The sequence below is a fragment of the Dromiciops gliroides genome, chromosome 1, assembly GCF_019393635.1.
Source record: "Dromiciops gliroides isolate mDroGli1 chromosome 1, mDroGli1.pri, whole genome shotgun sequence".
NCBI lineage: Eukaryota > Metazoa > Chordata > Mammalia > Microbiotheria > Microbiotheriidae > Dromiciops > Dromiciops gliroides.
This window is the reverse complement of record NC_057861.1, coordinates 52,741,511-52,758,244: the sequence shown is the minus strand read 5'-3', so window position 1 is coordinate 52,758,244 and position 16,734 is coordinate 52,741,511. Positions and strand designations below refer to the sequence as shown.

Below are 16,734 nucleotides of genomic sequence, written 5' to 3'. Positions count from 1 at the left end.
AAGGCTGAAAGATAGAGATCCAGAATCCAGTTTATAGGGTGGGAAGATTTGGGCTGACTGATTGGCTGGTGGCAAGGGATGGGGTGAGAAGGGGGAAGAGTTGTTTTCTGTCCCAACACCCAAAGGTTCTAAGCATCTCTCAAATCCGCTTGCTTAAAAAGCTGAGGTAACAGTGAATCAATTAGGATGAAAAAACACAGACGTCAAGAATTGACCACACACACCTTTGGTACAAGAAGGCACTCAATCGAACTCACTAACATCTCTCTCTCTCTCTCTCTCTCTCTCTCTCTCTCTCTCTCTCTCTCTCTCTCTCTCTCTCTCTCTCCTCTCTCCCTCTCCCTCTCCCTCTCCCTCTCCCTCTCCCTCTCCCTCTCCCTCTCCCTCTCCCTCTCCCTCTCCCTCTCTCTCTCTCTCTCTCTCTCTCTCTCTCTCTCTTGGAGTGGAGGCCCTAAGGGCAAAAGCAGGGCCCCAGGAAGGGAGTACAAATGCATCTGTTACAAAGGCAGAGGGAAATAGGTCTGTCCAGCACAGCTCCTGCTAGGGGAACAAAATCTTTGGTATCAGACGTGATTTCTCCAATCACAGAAGTGAGAACGCAGTGAGGTAGCCTTAACCTTGGGGGGGGGAGGGGAAGGGGGAAGGGGCACAGGGCAGGAGGATCTCATTAGAAATGTCTTTTGCATTCTCAGGGAGCTTGGGGCTGGGGCACCCCCTCCCTGGGTCTGGAAAGGGGGGATAAGGGGAGCATAGGGTTGGGGGGAGTCTCTTTCTGGCCTCAAAGCCCTTGAACCCGTAGAGGTGATGCTGGCCACCAAAGCGCAGCCTCGTCGCCACCACAAGACAAGATCAGATTGGGGGTGCGGAGGAGAGAGAACTGCTCAAAGTGGGTGGGGGAGCTTTCCCCTCCATTTCAATTCCTCCTCTCCCACATTTCCCTCCCTAGCCCCCATTCACAATTTTGGCAAAACAAACCTAGTGGATTCTACCATCTTCAGTCAGTTTCCTCCTTTTTGTAGGGGGGGGGGGGAGGGAGAGAAAATAGCCTTGTTGGGGAAGAGGAGAGAGCTTCCAACTCCAGCTAGTCCATCTAGCTCTCTCCCTGCCCCCTTACACCAGCTGCATCCACCTTTGCCACCTCATCCCATCCTCCAGGGATGGGGGTGGGGAAAGAGCCCCAGAGGTTCATAGAGAGCACTCGGGGATATGGGCAGGATCCAGACCCTCAGTGACATTAGCAGATTTGACTTTTTTGTATGTTTCTCTCCTCTGACTCCCCCTTACCCCCAATCAAGGTGCCTAAATAGTGATGTAAAGTGACTGGGACCTGGAGATGGGGCTGAGAGGTGGGGAGTGTTGGGCAGTGGGGAAAGGGGCACCTGGAATATACCCGCTTCATGTTTGAGCTCAGACACCCCCCCTCCCCTCCCCCAACCCCAACCCCACCTTCCACTGACCTCTCCAGGCAGAAGTTCCAGCCTGGGTGGAGGCAATTCTGGGAGCTAGGGAGCTCTCTTTTCCTGGGAGCTGGGGAGACTTGGGGAGAGAGGGGGTCTGGGGAGAATAGCTCAGTCCAGAGCTCTGGGCCTGGGAGCCCTGGGGGAGGAGAGAGAGTGGCTGAGCCTACTCCCCAGGATACTCAGGAAGGAGGGAATGGGACAGTGACCCCCAGGCGGGCCCCTCCCTGCCCAGGCCGGGGTTTAAGGCAGGTAGCTGATCTTGGCACATCGAATTCTGGCCACTGGGGAAAGCAGGTGTCTGCAGGCTCCGATGGACCAGTTCTCTCCTTATTAGGGGTGCTGGGGTGAGGGGTGGGGTTGCCATTCGATCTGAGTTTTGTTTTTCCATTTTCTTGGGTGGGGTTGGGAGTCGTCCTGGCCCTGCCTGGACTGTGCACTGGAATCCAGTTGGGGGTCTTTGGTAACCACCTTGGGTTTAGGGGTCAGATGAGAAAAGGTAGGGAGGCCCCAGGGGTGGTGGAGGGGAGAGAGGGAGGTTGCCCCAGGGAGGCTTTCCCACCTTCCTTGTCTTAGGAAGGCGATGGTAGAAAGAGGAGGGGGTATTAATTTTTAAAGTTCTTTTTTTTTTAAATACCCGGTTTGTATTCCTATTATGTGCTTTTTGACCCGCTTTTGGGGGAAGGGGACACCGTGAGACTTGTTTTCCTCAGTGTCCCCGGGACACCCTGACTGGAGGTGGGGAGGGTGCTCGGGGACCCCCAATCCTTTCATGGAGTGAGGGAGAGACACTTGTTTCCTTTGGTTAGGGAGATTTCTTTGGAAGGAGTCCTGGGGGTGGGGGAGGCTTCGCACCCTGAAGGAAGGACCCCATTTGTGCACTTGGGCTTGGGGTGCATCCCCTTACCCTCCCTCCCTCCCGAAGGGCGTCCTCGGATCCCGCCACTTCCCGCCTCCCCAGCTTTTGTTTCCACTGGCTCTGCGGGGTCACATGTGGATCTCCAAGCGTGTCTCAAGCCAGTGTGGGAATAGGATGGAGTGGCAGATTGGATCCGCGGGGTGCGCGGTGGTCGAAGCCTGCTGCCCTTGCCCGTCTTGGGCCCGTCCCAGTCCCATCCCGCGCTCCCCTTGCTCACCTGCATGGGGATCTGGGGCTCCGCTCTGTTCCGCTCCCCTCCTCCCCCGGCAGGCCGTACCCCCAGTGCCCGGGAGCCAGGAAGGGAGATGGGGACCGGGACCCGGCTCCACAGCCCGGCTGTGGGAATCCACGAGGAGACGTCCCACGGGCCGGAGCCGTGGAGGGAGAGACCGAGAGTGGCCCAGGGAGTGGGGAGGGGGCGACGAAGTCCGGAGCGAGGCGCTCCTGGGAGCCCGGGCTGGGGGGAGGAGACGCCGCCTGGATCCCGGCAGGCCCCGGCCCCCCACCCCCGGGGAGGGGGCGGGATGGTATGGTCCACCCCGGGGGTGGGGGAGGGTCGGTGGGGGCGGGGCTTGGGCGAGGCGGGGGCGGGGCTCATGCTTTGGAGAAGGTGCCGGCCGCGGCGGCGGAGGCGGAGGCGGAGGCGGGGCCGCCGGGCTCCTCTTGCCAGCGGTTCATGCAGCGGCGCCGCGCGTTCATGAAGAAGTTGCTGACGGTGTTGAGCTCCAGGCCGAGCTGCTGCGAGATGGTGACCTGCATCTCCTTGGACGGCCGCTTGTTCTCCTTGAAGATGGCGATCAGCGTGCGGCGCTGCAGGTCCGTGAAGACCAGGCGCTGCTTCTTGGGCTGCAGCGCCCGCTCCTTCTGCTGCTCCTGCTCCTTCCGCTTGCAAGCTGGGAGGCCGGCCGGCCGAGGAGGCGGTGGGACCGGGACGGGGGCGTGGAGGCAGCGACACGGGGCAGACACCGACGGGTCAAGGAGTCGGGGGAGGGGAGGAGGAAGGAGAGAGAAAGGGAGGAAAGCAAAGAAAGAGACAGAGAGACAGAGGGAGGGAGAGGGGAGAGAGATGGATGGGGGGGAGAGGAACGGAGAAGGAGGGGGAGAGACAAAGAGACGGATGGGTGGAAGGAGGGAGAAAGGGAGGGGAAGGAGGAATAGAGAGAAGGAAAGAGGGAGGAGAAAAGGACAGAAGGTGGAAGAGAGAGCAAGGGAGAAAGGGAAAGAGAGAGGGAGAGAGAGGAGGATGGAGGGAGAAAGGAGAGAGGAGGAAGAGAAAGGCAGATGGGATAGATAAGGAGAGAGAGATAGAAAGAGACAGAGACAAAGGAGTCGAGTCAAAGGAAAGAGATGCAGAGACATCAGAGACCACGAGAGAGCAACATGAAGCAGAGATCAGACATCAAAAGAAACGGTAGGAGAGAGACACCAAGACATCAAGAGTAGAGAGAGACAGAAAAAGAGAAACAGGAAGAAACACCAAGACAGGGAAGTAGCAACGTTGAGAGAAGGAAAGGGAGCATAGTACAAAACAGAGACAGCAGCACAAAAGAGATAGAGGCAGATGAAGGACCAGGTTGGAGGCATGGTGAAAGGGGCAATGACACATGAGGAGACAGGAGGAGAGAAAGAAAACAAGGACAGTAGAGTAAACTTCCCCTCCAGAACCCCCCCCCCAATTCTTCCTCTCCTTTTGTCCATTCCAGGTGCCCTTGCAGCATGTCAGCCCCCTTCCTCAGATCAGCATGCCTTCCTCCCAACCCCCAAGCTGGCTCTCTAGGGCTAACAAAGTCTAAGGGGGCTCAGAGGGTAGGGACTAAGATAAGTTCAAAGCAGTAACAGTTCCCCACCTCCCTCTGACACCTCTCCTGAGTCCCCCTGGCTGGCCTGAAGTAGTAAAACCTGCAGAGAGCCTCACTTCCTCTCCTAGGCTTCTGGCCTCAGAACCCTCAGATCAGACCCCAGCCAAGGCTGGATGGAGGGAGGAGGGTCCTGCTCTGGACATGGGCAGATGAGAAGGCTGGCAGAGCTGGGAGAAAGGTGACTACCTCTCCCCTCCTCAATGCCAGACACTTTCCCAGGGGCGGCTGGCACCCAAGCACATTCTCCCTGAGAACTTCCCTCTTCCATGTGGATTAGGTTGGAGGCTCACGGTGACTCTCAACCCCTCAGAGACACACTGGGGTCAAACCTCTTAGCATAGAACTCAGGATCTAATGGGATCCCAGTGAGATGGTTTAGGTGAGGCCCATGGCTACCCCATTCATTATCCCTGCTAAGGGGTAGGGATGGCCCCCCAAAACCTCTCCTCCCACCCTGGATCTTCTGAGAGACTGACCAAGCAAAGGAGTGTAGAGTTTGGAGAAAACTTCCTCTGACCAGGCCTTCTCATCATAGAATCTTAGAACACTAAACCTGAATCCCACTTAGTAGCTGTGGGCATCCTCAGCAAGTCATTTAACTCCTATGAGCCTCAGTTTCCCCAGCCATAAAATCTAGAGGTTGGAATAAAGTCGCTTTTAGCTCCAAAGGTTTTTGATCCTATGATTATTGTAGGGGTGACATGTTGTAGTGTGCTGGTTTGGAGTTGGAGAATATGGATCTGAATTCCAGGTTTGTGTGACCTTAGGGCAGTCATTTCCCATTCCAGGGTCTATTTCCTTATCTACAACATGAAGAGGCTGGACTAGATGGTTTTTAAGGGCCCTTCCAGCTCTAACCTCCTGCTGATGCTACTGAACTAGAAGGGTCCTCAGAGATGATTTAAACCAACCCCTTCATTTTACAGATGGGGAAACTGAGGCCCAGGGAGTCTTATCAATTGACAGAGCTGGGATCAGAGTCCTTGTCTAATGATTCTCAGCCAAGGGTTCTTGCAGGACCAAACCTTAATAGAAACTGGGACCTAAGCGGAGTTTCCCAACATAGCCTGAATGTAGCCCCTTGGCCACCCTCCTCCCTGGGGCAGATGTATTTTGGTGGGGGGGGTGAAGGAAGCTTGCTGGCTTGGGGAACACTGTCCCTCTCTGGGAGAAAACTCTGCTTCTCCTCTAGGAATGAGATGTCCTGACCCTAAATCTAACCGACCCCCACCCTCAATCCCTGACCCCAAAGGTTGACTGAGACTTTGGTCTGCATCTCCTCCCCATCCCAAATGCTTTCCCTTGAGCCGAGAGCCCAACCTAGCACCGTCCCTTCACACTCTCATGGGGTCCCTTGAGTTGACAGTCAAAGGCAGGACTATTCCTCTTCTGTCCCAAGTTCCCCCACCCTTATACTGTCTCCTAAGCTAAGGCCTAGCATTGGCATCTCCCCCTTGTCCCCATAGGTTCCTCTCAGTGGAGGCCTAGGTCTATGATCTCCTCTTTATCCCCAGGGAATCCTTTGAACTTATAGCCAAGGATAAGTCTTCCCCCAAAGAGTCCCCTGAGCTGAGACCCAGGAATGGGACCACCAGAGATGGGACCACCCCCTTTCCCCCATGGGGTCCTCTGAACTGAGAGCCACAGGATGGCTACACTTTGGGAAGTCTGGGGCCTGAATCCCTTGTCCCAGAGACCCACCCCTCCATGGAGGGGGGTCCTTTCCTTTGAGGGCGAACCTCCCCACAGGGACCAGGGGTTTGGGAAAGGGCAATAGGGAAGAGAGGGCACGGGGCCAGACCTACCCTATGGGCATCAGATGCTTGCAAAAGAAACAAACAAAAGGAATGTTGTGATTGGGTTTTGGTGGTATTGATGGGCGTGTACTGCCCACCCCACTCCATCCCTCCCAAATCCTTCCCCTCCTCCCTTCTCTGTCCTGCTCTTCCAGCCCCCTCCCTCTCCCAGTTTCTAATGAAGTCCCTCTGCACCCCCCCAACCCCCTACCATAATTGGACAACAAAGAAGGGCATTGTCTCCACAATGTCCCTGTGAAAACACCTAACTTCTGCCAAGGAGGACTCTACAGTTAGTTTTTCCCCACTAAGAAGAGTGACATTTGGCACATCCATTTATAATCATCACCACAATAGAAAAGAATAATGGAGACTTACATTTCTATAATGCTGTAAGAGTTACCAAAACCTTCCCTCCCAATAACCCAAGATAGACAGTGATTCAGAGAGGAGTGACCAGCTAATATAGTGTTGGAGCCAAGACTTAAAGGCAGTTTTCTGGCTGTGACACACTGGGTTGGGGGGGAGCGGTGGTAAGGGTTGAGGGGGATGGGTTATTGTAGGAGTAGAACTTGTCACTTTAGGGAAAGGGAGAGGGGGTGCAGTGGAAGTTGTATAGTCTTCATTGAAGTTGGGTGGAGGGTAGAGATAGGAGATGGGAAGGATGCTGGGAAAGGGAGGAGGGGTGGAATGCAGGCTGTGAAGGGGGCTAGAGATAGCAGATGGGAAGGGTGATGGAGATAGGCCCCACTCATTCTATCATTCTCAGTGACTGAAGATGGAGACACCTCTGGTGCTCCCGACACCACTATCCTTGAGCACAAAGCCAGATGAAGAGAGGGACCCATCCTGTGGTCATAGCCCTCCCAAGATACCCTCTTCCCTCGACTGCCTGACAGCTGGAAGGCTGGAAATGCTTTCTCAGCTCAGGCAGACTTGAGGTAGAGAGAGACTATGAGATGCTGAGTCCATGTCATTGACCTGGCCTTGCAGCACCAAATTCCAACATGGTGACTCTTGTTTCACAATCCCCCATATCTATCCCATTTTCTCCATTCACTGGGCTAACAACACTAATTTGGGTCTTCATCACCTCTAACCTAGACCATGGCAGTAACCTCCTAATTGGTCTCCCTTCTTCAAGTTTCTCCCTTCTCCAATCTACCCCTCCCATCAACTGCCAAGTAGATATTCCTGAAGCACAAATCTGACCACATCACTCCCCTGCTCTAGAGGAGCTCCAGCTCCCTATTGCTTCTAGGACCAATTGCAAACTCATTTGATTGGCACTTAAAGAGCTTCACAAGTCTGGCTGTGATCCCCCTTTCCATGCTGATCACACATTGCTCCCCTTTATACACTCTGGGCACTAACCAAACTGACCTTGAGGTTCCTCATACACCACATTGTTGTCATCATCATCCCCACTTTCATGTAGCATTTTACAAATAATTTCTCATTTTATCTTTACAAAGACCCTGAGCATAGGTGCTTTTCTTATCTTTGCTTACAGATGGGGAAACCGAGGCAGGCAGCAGTTAAGTTACTTGCCAAAGGTCACACAGTTAGTAAGTGTATGAGACTTGAGCTCAAGTCTTCCCTCCACATCCCATCTACCATGTCCAAGGCCTCTCACAGATTGCCTGCCAGGCCTGGAATGCTTTCCCTCACCTTTGATCTCTAGCTTCCTCCAGGACTCAAGACAAGGGCCACCTTCTCATCACCACCGCTCTTTCCATCACTACTATCGAACTGACCATTCCTTCATCACCATCATCTCCATTGCCATCTTCGTCATCACCATCACCATGACCATTACTATCATCCTCCTCACTGCCATTAATGTAATATGATGATAAAGACAATGGGGTTCCATCCATGCCTCAGTACCAGTGCGTTCCCCAATGTGACAGTGCCATGGCATCGGTGACACCACACTGATCGTCACCATCCCCCATAATCACCTCGGGTCATCCTATCACAGCTCCAAATAACAAACACACATGTCATTTGGATGCCAAAATATACTGGTCTTGGGTATTGATGGGATGGAGCCAACGTCACAACACCCAATGAATCTTTGTGGGGAAGACAGCTTATGAGGTTAGTGGGCTGTAAATTTAATATGAGTCAACAGTGTCACAGACAGTAGTCAAGGATCTTGGGCTTCACTGAGAAGCGGAACATCCCAGGACTCTCTCTGTCCTCTGCCCTGGTCAGACCCCAACCAGAGTCCTGTGTTTAGCTCAGATGAAAGGAAGGAAGATAAGGAGGGGTCAAGGAGGATGCTATAGGAAAACCATTTGAAGCATAAGAGGGATGCTTTGAGTGGAGAAGAGGAACTAGTTTAAGTATCCTAGAGAATCTGGAAGGGAGGGCTGCCAAGTGGAAGGTACCATCAGACTTGTTCTCTTTGGTCCCCTGAGGAACAGTGGGTTGAATCTGCAAAAAGGCAGGTTTTGGTTTGATGGGAAAACCTCCAAATCATTAGAGTTGTCCATAAGTGGAATGGGCTAATATGGGACCCTGAGGGTCTTCAGTCAGAAAGGATGGACAGTCACTTAGGTGTGTTCTATAGGGGAAACAACTTTAGATGTGGAGGTGATGAGGGAGCTGATGGTGATGATGTGTGGACTAGATGATGCCTAAGGTCCATTCTAAATGACTTCTTGTTGTTGTTGTTGTTGTTGTTGTTGTTTTAGGGCAAAGAGGATTAAGTGACTTGCCCAGGGTCACACAGCTAGTAAGTGTTAAGTGTCTGAGGCTGGATTTGAACTCAGGTCCTCCTGAATCCAGGGGCCAGTGCTTTATCCACTACGTCACCTAGCTGCCCCCATTCTAAATGACTTCTTGAGAATAACCCCACCTTTGTCCTGCCTGTTAATAGGTCACCCCCTCCTGCCCATGATTTCAAGGCTGCTCTGGTGGGCTTCCCAGGGGCTGCAAGCACTTGGAGAGGGGCCTCAGCAAACCAGAAGCAGAAAAAACTTATTTTCCTGCTGATGCAGCTAAATCTGCCCATTCTCCCCTCCCCTCCCCCCATTCCTCCCGTTCAATCTAATTACAGCTCCTTGGAACCAAAATCAATACCGGCTCAAGTCAGAGCTATTTACAAGAGGGAGTGAGAGTCCAGCCGGAGGGAGCCTTTTCATCTTGGCTATCACCCATGGCTCCCTGCAGCAGCTTCCCTAGGTGCCCCTCTGCTACTCCTAGAAGCTGGATGTATGTAGATCTGTGGGAGGAAGTGCTGTCTAGGTTCATCATCAGGATTAGGGTGACCCTCTCCCAGTGGTACTATATGACTCCCACCTTCCTTGGCCTCCTTTGTGCATTAGGTTGCATTATTTAATGTGTTTTTCTGAGTTCAAGGCCCCTTTACCATCTGCTGTAGTCTCTCCCTCAATCATGTACTCCTAGTCTGTCACCTATCAATCAATAAACATTTATTAAGTGTTTATTATATGTCAAGCACTATGCTAAGCCTTGGAGATACAAAAAACAGCAAGAAGTAACCCCTGCCTTCAAGGAGCTTTCAATCTAATGGGAGAGATGACACACAAACATAGGTATACAAAGCAAACTCTATAGGATGAACAGGAAATAATTAACAAAGGGAAGGCAGTGGAATTAGGAGAGGTAGAAGAGCCTTGAATCCTAGGATGTCAGGAGTCTTTTGTTCCAACCCCATCACCCACCCACCTTGAGGCAGGTGGGGAAGTCTAAGTCACCCTGAATGGATAGCTCCTGTTCCTATAATGCCTATAATATTCAAACCTTTCCCAATCACTTGATTCTGATATTTTCTCCCACTGGTGGAGAGGAAGTTCTTCCTTGTGTCTATCTACAATCTCTCCTACTTTCATTTCCCCCCATTCTGTCTTATGTACATGTGGAGGATGAAATCTCAGTGTCTCCTTCATCAAACCCCTTAGGTACTGGAGGTTTGTGATCATGGCCACCTTTTAGGAGTAAACAGCTTTTATCACCAATACCACACCACCATACCAGTGCCACCATCAGTAGCCCCATCCCCATCCCCATTTCCATGACTACCATCACCATCAATATCTCCAGCCCTATCAACACCATCACAATGTCCCTCTAGAGCTGTAACCAGGAATTCTGTCACCTGGGGCAAATTCACTGGAGTTAAAGGTGGGAGGCATAGAAGAGTGGAAGGTATGGCTAATTTTGAGGTGAGCCAGAGACAGAAATCATGGGAGTTAAGTGTTCAAAGAGGGCTAGATTTGGGATGCAAGAGAAGAGTATGGAGCCCAACACTGAACTTACTGAGGAGGAGGGAAAGTGACCTGGTGAGTCATAGGTGGCCACAAAAAGGATCTCAATAAGATGGAATGAAGTTTTAAAGAGAAGCCATGAGGTCACAGGAGCATAGATTTAGATCTAGAAGGTACCTCAGAGGTCATTGGATCCACTCTCATTTTACAGGTGAGAAAATTGGGGGTATTGACAGATCATGTAGATATGTATGGAGCAATTTCTTTTGGTTATTAAAGTTTGTTTAATAGAGAGGTAGTGGGAATAGCAAATTCGTTTAAAAAAACCACCTTGTTACTTGATTTTTTCAAATTTAAAAAGAAAATAAAATCCATACATAGAAAGTTGAGACCCAGACAACTTTGCCCTGGATCACTCTTTTTTTTTTTTTTTGCAGGACAATGGGGGTTAAGTGACTTGCCCAGGGTCACACAGCTAGTAAGTGTCAAGTGTCTGAGGCCGCATTTGAACTCAGGTCCTCCTGAATCCAGGGCCAGTGCTTTATCCACTGGGCCACCTAGTTGCCCCCCCCATCACTCTTTTTTTTTTCTATCTTTTTTTTTTTTTTTAGTGAGGCAATTGGGGTTAAGTGACTTGCCCAGGGTCACACAGCTAGTCCAATCACTCTTAAATGTCATGACTAGGATTCACTCAAGTACAGCATCTCTTTCCAATATGCTATGCTGTGTCGTGGTCTATAATTCAGGTACTGTGATTGTATAATTCTGTGAAAATTTAATTCTGAGTTTCTTTTTTTTTTTTAGCCTATAAGCCAAAGTTCCTGAGCAGTAGCTAAGGGGTAAAGGGGTGAAGAAGGAAGGCCTTGATAGTTGGATATGATCTCAGAAATTAAACCTTTCATTCAGACTAAAAGCACTCAGATAAGTTTATAGGATAAAGGGCAAGTTTTCTTGAGTGGATACTTGGATGCTAATGAGTTACTTCTCCCCACGAAGGTGAATCATTTACATCTGGGAATGGAAGCTTTCCCCAGACTAGGGCTCAGTGCTGGACAGTCAGAGCTCAGCAAGAAAAGTCCCAGCCCTGGGAAGTAGCCTCTAGAGTGACCAGAGGGTCATATCCTTCCACTGACCTCCTTCAGCCAACATACAGCCCTGACCTCTGTGTGAACAGTTGAGGCCATCCAGATAGTGTGATGCCATAGCTCCTACCACAAAGAGCGTGGGATTGTGGTGTGGTCCACTGGAGGTCTTCCCCACCCCCACCTTAGTCATAGCAATGAATGCAAGAACGACTATTTAAATGACAGAGTTTGAATAGACCCCAGAATAAGCAAGGTCATGATCCCAAAGAATCCTGGAACAAGTGATGCAAGTACACAAAGCAATCTTAGAGGTCATCTGACCCAAGCCCTTTATTGTACAGATAATAAAATATAGTATTAGGGAGTGAAAGTGACTTAGCCAAAGTCACACAGTACATTTTGCTGAAGCCAGAGGAGAATCCAGCCCAGTTCTCGTTATTTCTCTCTCTCTCTCTCTCTCTCTCTCTCTCTCTCTCTCTCTCTCTCTCTCTCTCTCTCTCTCTCTCTCTCTCCAGGGCAATGAGGGTTAAGTGATTTGCTCAGGGTCACACAGTGTCAAGTGTCTGAGGCCGGATTTGAACTCAGGTCTTCCTGGATCCAGGGCCGGTGCTTTATCCACTGTGCCACCTAGCTGCCCCCAGCCCAGTTCTCTTTCAATTGAACCGTGCTGCGGGTGTCCAGTGTGCCTGAATGGGTGAATTCTAAGGCTCCAAGTAGTCCCAGCTGCTTTAGGCTGGAGCATCCTCAACCTACTGGTCCCATGAGTGGGCTGAGAACTAGTGATCCTGAGTTCTAATCCTGGCTCTGCCTCCTGACTTGTTTTTTATCTTGAGGAAGTCACCTCCATCCACACCAAAGGTGGGACTCAGTTTCCTCATTTGTAAAACAAGCTCTTTTGGGTTGATCTTGAAGCATCCTTTCAGCTCTGAGGGTCTCTGGGAATCGGAGTTCAGTGCCTGCGTGAAGCCCTTGCTGGGTAGTGGGAGGAATCCCACAACCCAGAGCCTGGCTGATTCTTCTCTCCACTGAGAAATCGAAGACCTGTCCCCCTCCCCACATCCATTCCGAGAACAATAGAAATGATGGCAGGCCAGGGTAAACTAGGCATGGCCTTCTGCGTCTCTGATTACCGCTCTCCGGGTGCTTGGGTGGGGCCGCAGGCCGTAGAGCCCAGCCCAGAAGCCTCAGTTCTCCGTCCTCACTCCTCCCCCCTCCCCCCAGTCTTGCCCGCGCCCTTGCTTCAACACAACCGACAATTTTCTACCCACTTTTCTTAAGTGGCGGCGATTTGTTGGAATCACAAAAGACAGCTTTCAGCCGCAGCCTGGAAGTGAATCTGAGAGGGGGGAGGGGGGGAATTGAGACGGGGAAAGTGAAAGGGGTGTGGGGGAAGGGAAGGGAAGGGAGAGGGAAAGAGGGAAAAGGAAAAGGGAAGAGAAGGAAAGCGAGAAAGAGAGAGAGAAAGGGAAGGGGTGGGGGAAAGGGATAGGCGCGGGCTCTGTTCCCTTTCTATCCCACCAGTAGGAGGTGGACCTAGAACGGGGGTGATGGGGCGTGGGCCGCAGGGGAATCACCGGAAGAGGAGTTTGGGGACAGGGACATTCGCAGAGCGCACGGAATCCCCTGTTCTTGGCTCTGCCCGATTCTTCCCTCAACTACCCCGCCAGCCCCAATGTCGAATCCCTCTCTGATTTGGTTTGTGCTCATAGAAGGCAGAGGGAGGTGGGAGCATTAACAGAGCTGGACCGAGCTGAGGTGAGAAGCCCCCTCCAATCCGGGCAAACTGGAGGAGAGAGCTCCCAGCTGGAAGGGGACCGAGGACACAGAATGTTAAAGTGGCTTAGGGCCAGTGGAATATGTCTCTTTTCGGCAAAGACCAGGGTTCTTTTTGGGGGGGGGTGCAGGGCAATGAGGGTTAAGTGACTTGCCCAGGGTCACACAGCTAGTACGTGCCAAGTGTCTGAAGCCGTATTTGAACTCAGGTCCTCCTGAATCCAGGGCTGGTGCTTTATCCACTGTGCCACCTAGCTGCCTCAACAACAAAAATTTTAAACTGAGTTGTTCCCAGAAGTAAAGGGTTGTAACAAAAATTCCCACAATTCGTTTGACACCTACAACACATTCAAGAGCCTTTTTGCCTTTTCTGTTTGGGCATCTCCATTTTATAATTGCTAATAATCATAGCACATTTATATAATACTTTAAGGTTTGCAAAGGGCTTTACAAATATCTCTTTGATCCTCACAACCCTGGGAGCTATTTGCTATGATCACCCCAATTTTATGGCTGGGGAAACTAAAGTAAACAGAGGAGGCTAAATGACTTGCCCAGGGAAACACAGCTAGTAAGTGTCTGAGGCAGGATTTGAACTCAGGTCTCTCTGACCCAAACTCCTACTTTTATTGGGTCACCTGGTGACCCAGGGCAAGTTTCATCCCTTGTCTGGGACTCAAGTTCCTCCTCTGTAAAAGGCAAGGGCTGAAAAAAATGATTTCTCAGTCCCCTTCCTGCCCTAATGTTCTGTGCTCCATGAATTCTGGGCAGTCTTGCTCAGTTGCAGTCCAGAGTTTAGTAATATCAATTCGGCAATACCCACTCCCAGCTCCCCTTCCCAAACCACTGAAGAGATAACACAGGGGCAGTTTTTATATCAGCAGAGTCCTTTCCTATCTGTTCCCTCATTTGATCCTCGGCAGATCCAGTCTTCTGCTTTTATTGATGTCCAGAGAGGGGGAAATGTCTACACTTTCCCCATCCTCAGACCCAAGCTCTAGGTCTGGTGCTGGAGGGAGGAAGATAGAAGAAGTAGAAAACATCAAATCACATAATACAGGTTGAAAATGGCAACAACTACACTTCGCCCATTGATATCCAGGTCATCAAAGCAAGCGTTTTCCTTTTTCTGCCCGACAACTTTTGCTAGAGCTATATGGATGATTATTTCCCACAGCCACCTCTAATCATCACACCTGTGGCTGCCTTTATTTTTGTCCACATGGCTGTTTTTAATCACCATGGCTATAAGGATATCACTGTACCTGTGACCCCCTCTCTCACCATCACCTGTATCAGTATTGCCACCATGACCATGACTGTCCCCATCGATAATTGTATCACCATCTCTGCCTTTGTCTGTATCTCTATTCCGATGGTTGCCTGCAGGGAGGGCTACCCCCACAGCTATCTGGAATATTGTTCTCCAGGCTGTCTGCATCAAGATCTCCCAAGATGTCCCCATGATTGCCTCTACTCCCAGCCCCATAGATGGCCTTCTGGCTGCATGTGACACCACTGACCCAATGACTCTATTACTGTCTCTTTGACCACTTCTCTCGCCCTCCCCATGGCTACCTCTCCCACAGTTAGCTGCCTGCATCCCCTTTGCCCCAGTCACTAACTGTATCACCATCTCTGTGATTCCCAGTATCGTTGTGTGTATAGCTGTTTGTATCCACATTACCACATGGCATTGTCATTGTTCTCATGATGACTGTATCACTAACCATGTTTTGTTGTTGTTGACAATTTGTTTTAGTTGTGTCAGACTCTTCTTGATCTCTGGTGGGGATTTTTGGGGGGCAAAGATACTAGGATTGTTTACCATTTCCTTGTCCAGCTAATTTTACAGATGAGGAAACTGAGGCAAACAGGGTGAAGTGACTCGCCCAGGGTCACACAGTAAGTATCTGAAGCTGGATTTGAACTCAGGCCTTCCTGACTTATAATCATCTCTGCAACCGTCTATATAATTGCTCTCAGAGTTGTATCAAAATTACATAAAAGACTGTATCATAATCTCGATGAACTCTATATCTCCATCCCTGTGGCTTTCTGTAGTACTGTCTTCCTGGCTGCTTGTAACACCACTCTCTCCTCAGCCCTGTTCGATACCAATAGAAATACTCAGAGAAGGTCTTTCGCTTAATCCACATCATTATCTGATGGCTTCACACGACAGTCCCCAACCCCAGGTCCCACCTCACCAACCCCAGAGAGCTGCTTCCATCTGGGGCATTTCAATGTGCTTAGGAAACTGAGCCTCCGACATTGAACTGGGTGAAATTTGTCAGTAATGAAAATTCCACTTGATTAATTCTCTATAACAAATGGGAGTGTTCATCATTGGCCGGAGGCAGCACAACCAAGTATATTTGTTTTATTTTCTAACATATTAAAACAGGCTCAGCTTGGCTGAGCTGGGGGTGTCTGACTCCAATCAGGAGAATGGAAAAGGATTGGAACAGAACGATGCATGTCAGAGCTGGGAGGGCCCTTAGAGCATAGAATGTCAGAGCTGTAATGGCCTATAGAGATCATTTAATCCAACTCCTTAATTGTATGGAAGAGGAAACTGAGGCTCATCAAAGGAAAATAGCTTGCCCGAGGTCACATCTTAAGTCAGTGTCAGAGAATACTACAAATAAAAATTATTTTTCTAATGCCTTAATATCTATAAAGGTTTGGGCTTTCCAAGGTGTCTTCATACATTATTTAGTTTTATCCTCACAATAACTATGGGGAGGTGAAAGATGTTATCTTCATTTGGAATATAGGAGACTGAGTCTCAGACTTTGCTCAGGGTCACAGACTGGAACCTAGCTGAGAACCCCCTCCCCCTTCTCTTTTTACCAACTGTCTGAGCCTGCCTGAATCTCCCACACACTTCCTGCTGCTTGCCACCTCCCCTCTGCTAAAAAGGTCCCCTGAAGCCCACAAGCCCGGACAAGTGCTGTGATTTGCTGTAGCCCAGGGGGGGCTTTGATTCAGGGATGAGGATTCAGCCTTGGAACTTGAACCACTGAGACCTCCAGAGAGGGGAGGAGAGTAATATTAAGGAAGAGTTTGGGAGGGGATGAGGGGGGAGGCCTATGAGTGGGGGATCTCTCCCTCCCTCCCTCCCTCTCTTCTCTCCTTTTCCTTCTCTCCCCACCTCCTGCCCTCCCCTCCTCTTCTCTTCTCCTCGACTCTCCCTTCCTCCCTCTCTCCCCTCTCTTCTCTCTTTCCTCTCCCCCAGTCTGTCTCTGTCTCTCTTTGTTTCCGTCTGTCTCTGTCTCTCAAGAACTTCTATGAGGCAGAAGGTTTAGAATTCTTTTGCTTTGTCCCAGAGGACAGAGCTTAGGAGAACTGGGGTGGGGCAGAGATGGGGAACAGGAAAATTATGGGGAAGCAGACCTTGGTTCAGACCCTAGAACGTGTTTTTTTCTTTTTGCAGGGCAATGGGGGTTAAGTGACTCACCCAGGGTCACACAGCTAGTGTCAAGTGTCTGAGGCCATATTTGAACTCAGGTTCTCCTGAATCCAGGGCCGGTGCTTTATCCACACCACTACCTAGCTGCATCCTCAGACCCTAGAACATTTAACCTGGTATCCCATTAACTTG

The 16,734-nt window shown here is 50.4% G+C and overlaps 1 protein-coding gene across 1 annotated transcript in view; it reads right to left on the bottom strand.

Moving 5' to 3' along the window:
- Nucleotides 1–2,970: 2,970 nt before the first annotated feature.
- Nucleotides 2,971–16,734, bottom strand: part of ONECUT3 (one cut homeobox 3) — a 46,492-nt gene continuing 32,728 nt past the window's right edge. The window contains exon 2 of the mRNA XM_043979375.1: nucleotides 2,971–3,269. Within this exon, the coding sequence (XP_043835310.1) occupies nucleotides 2,971–3,269 (299 nt within the window). The remainder of the gene's footprint in view (nucleotides 3,270–16,734) is intronic.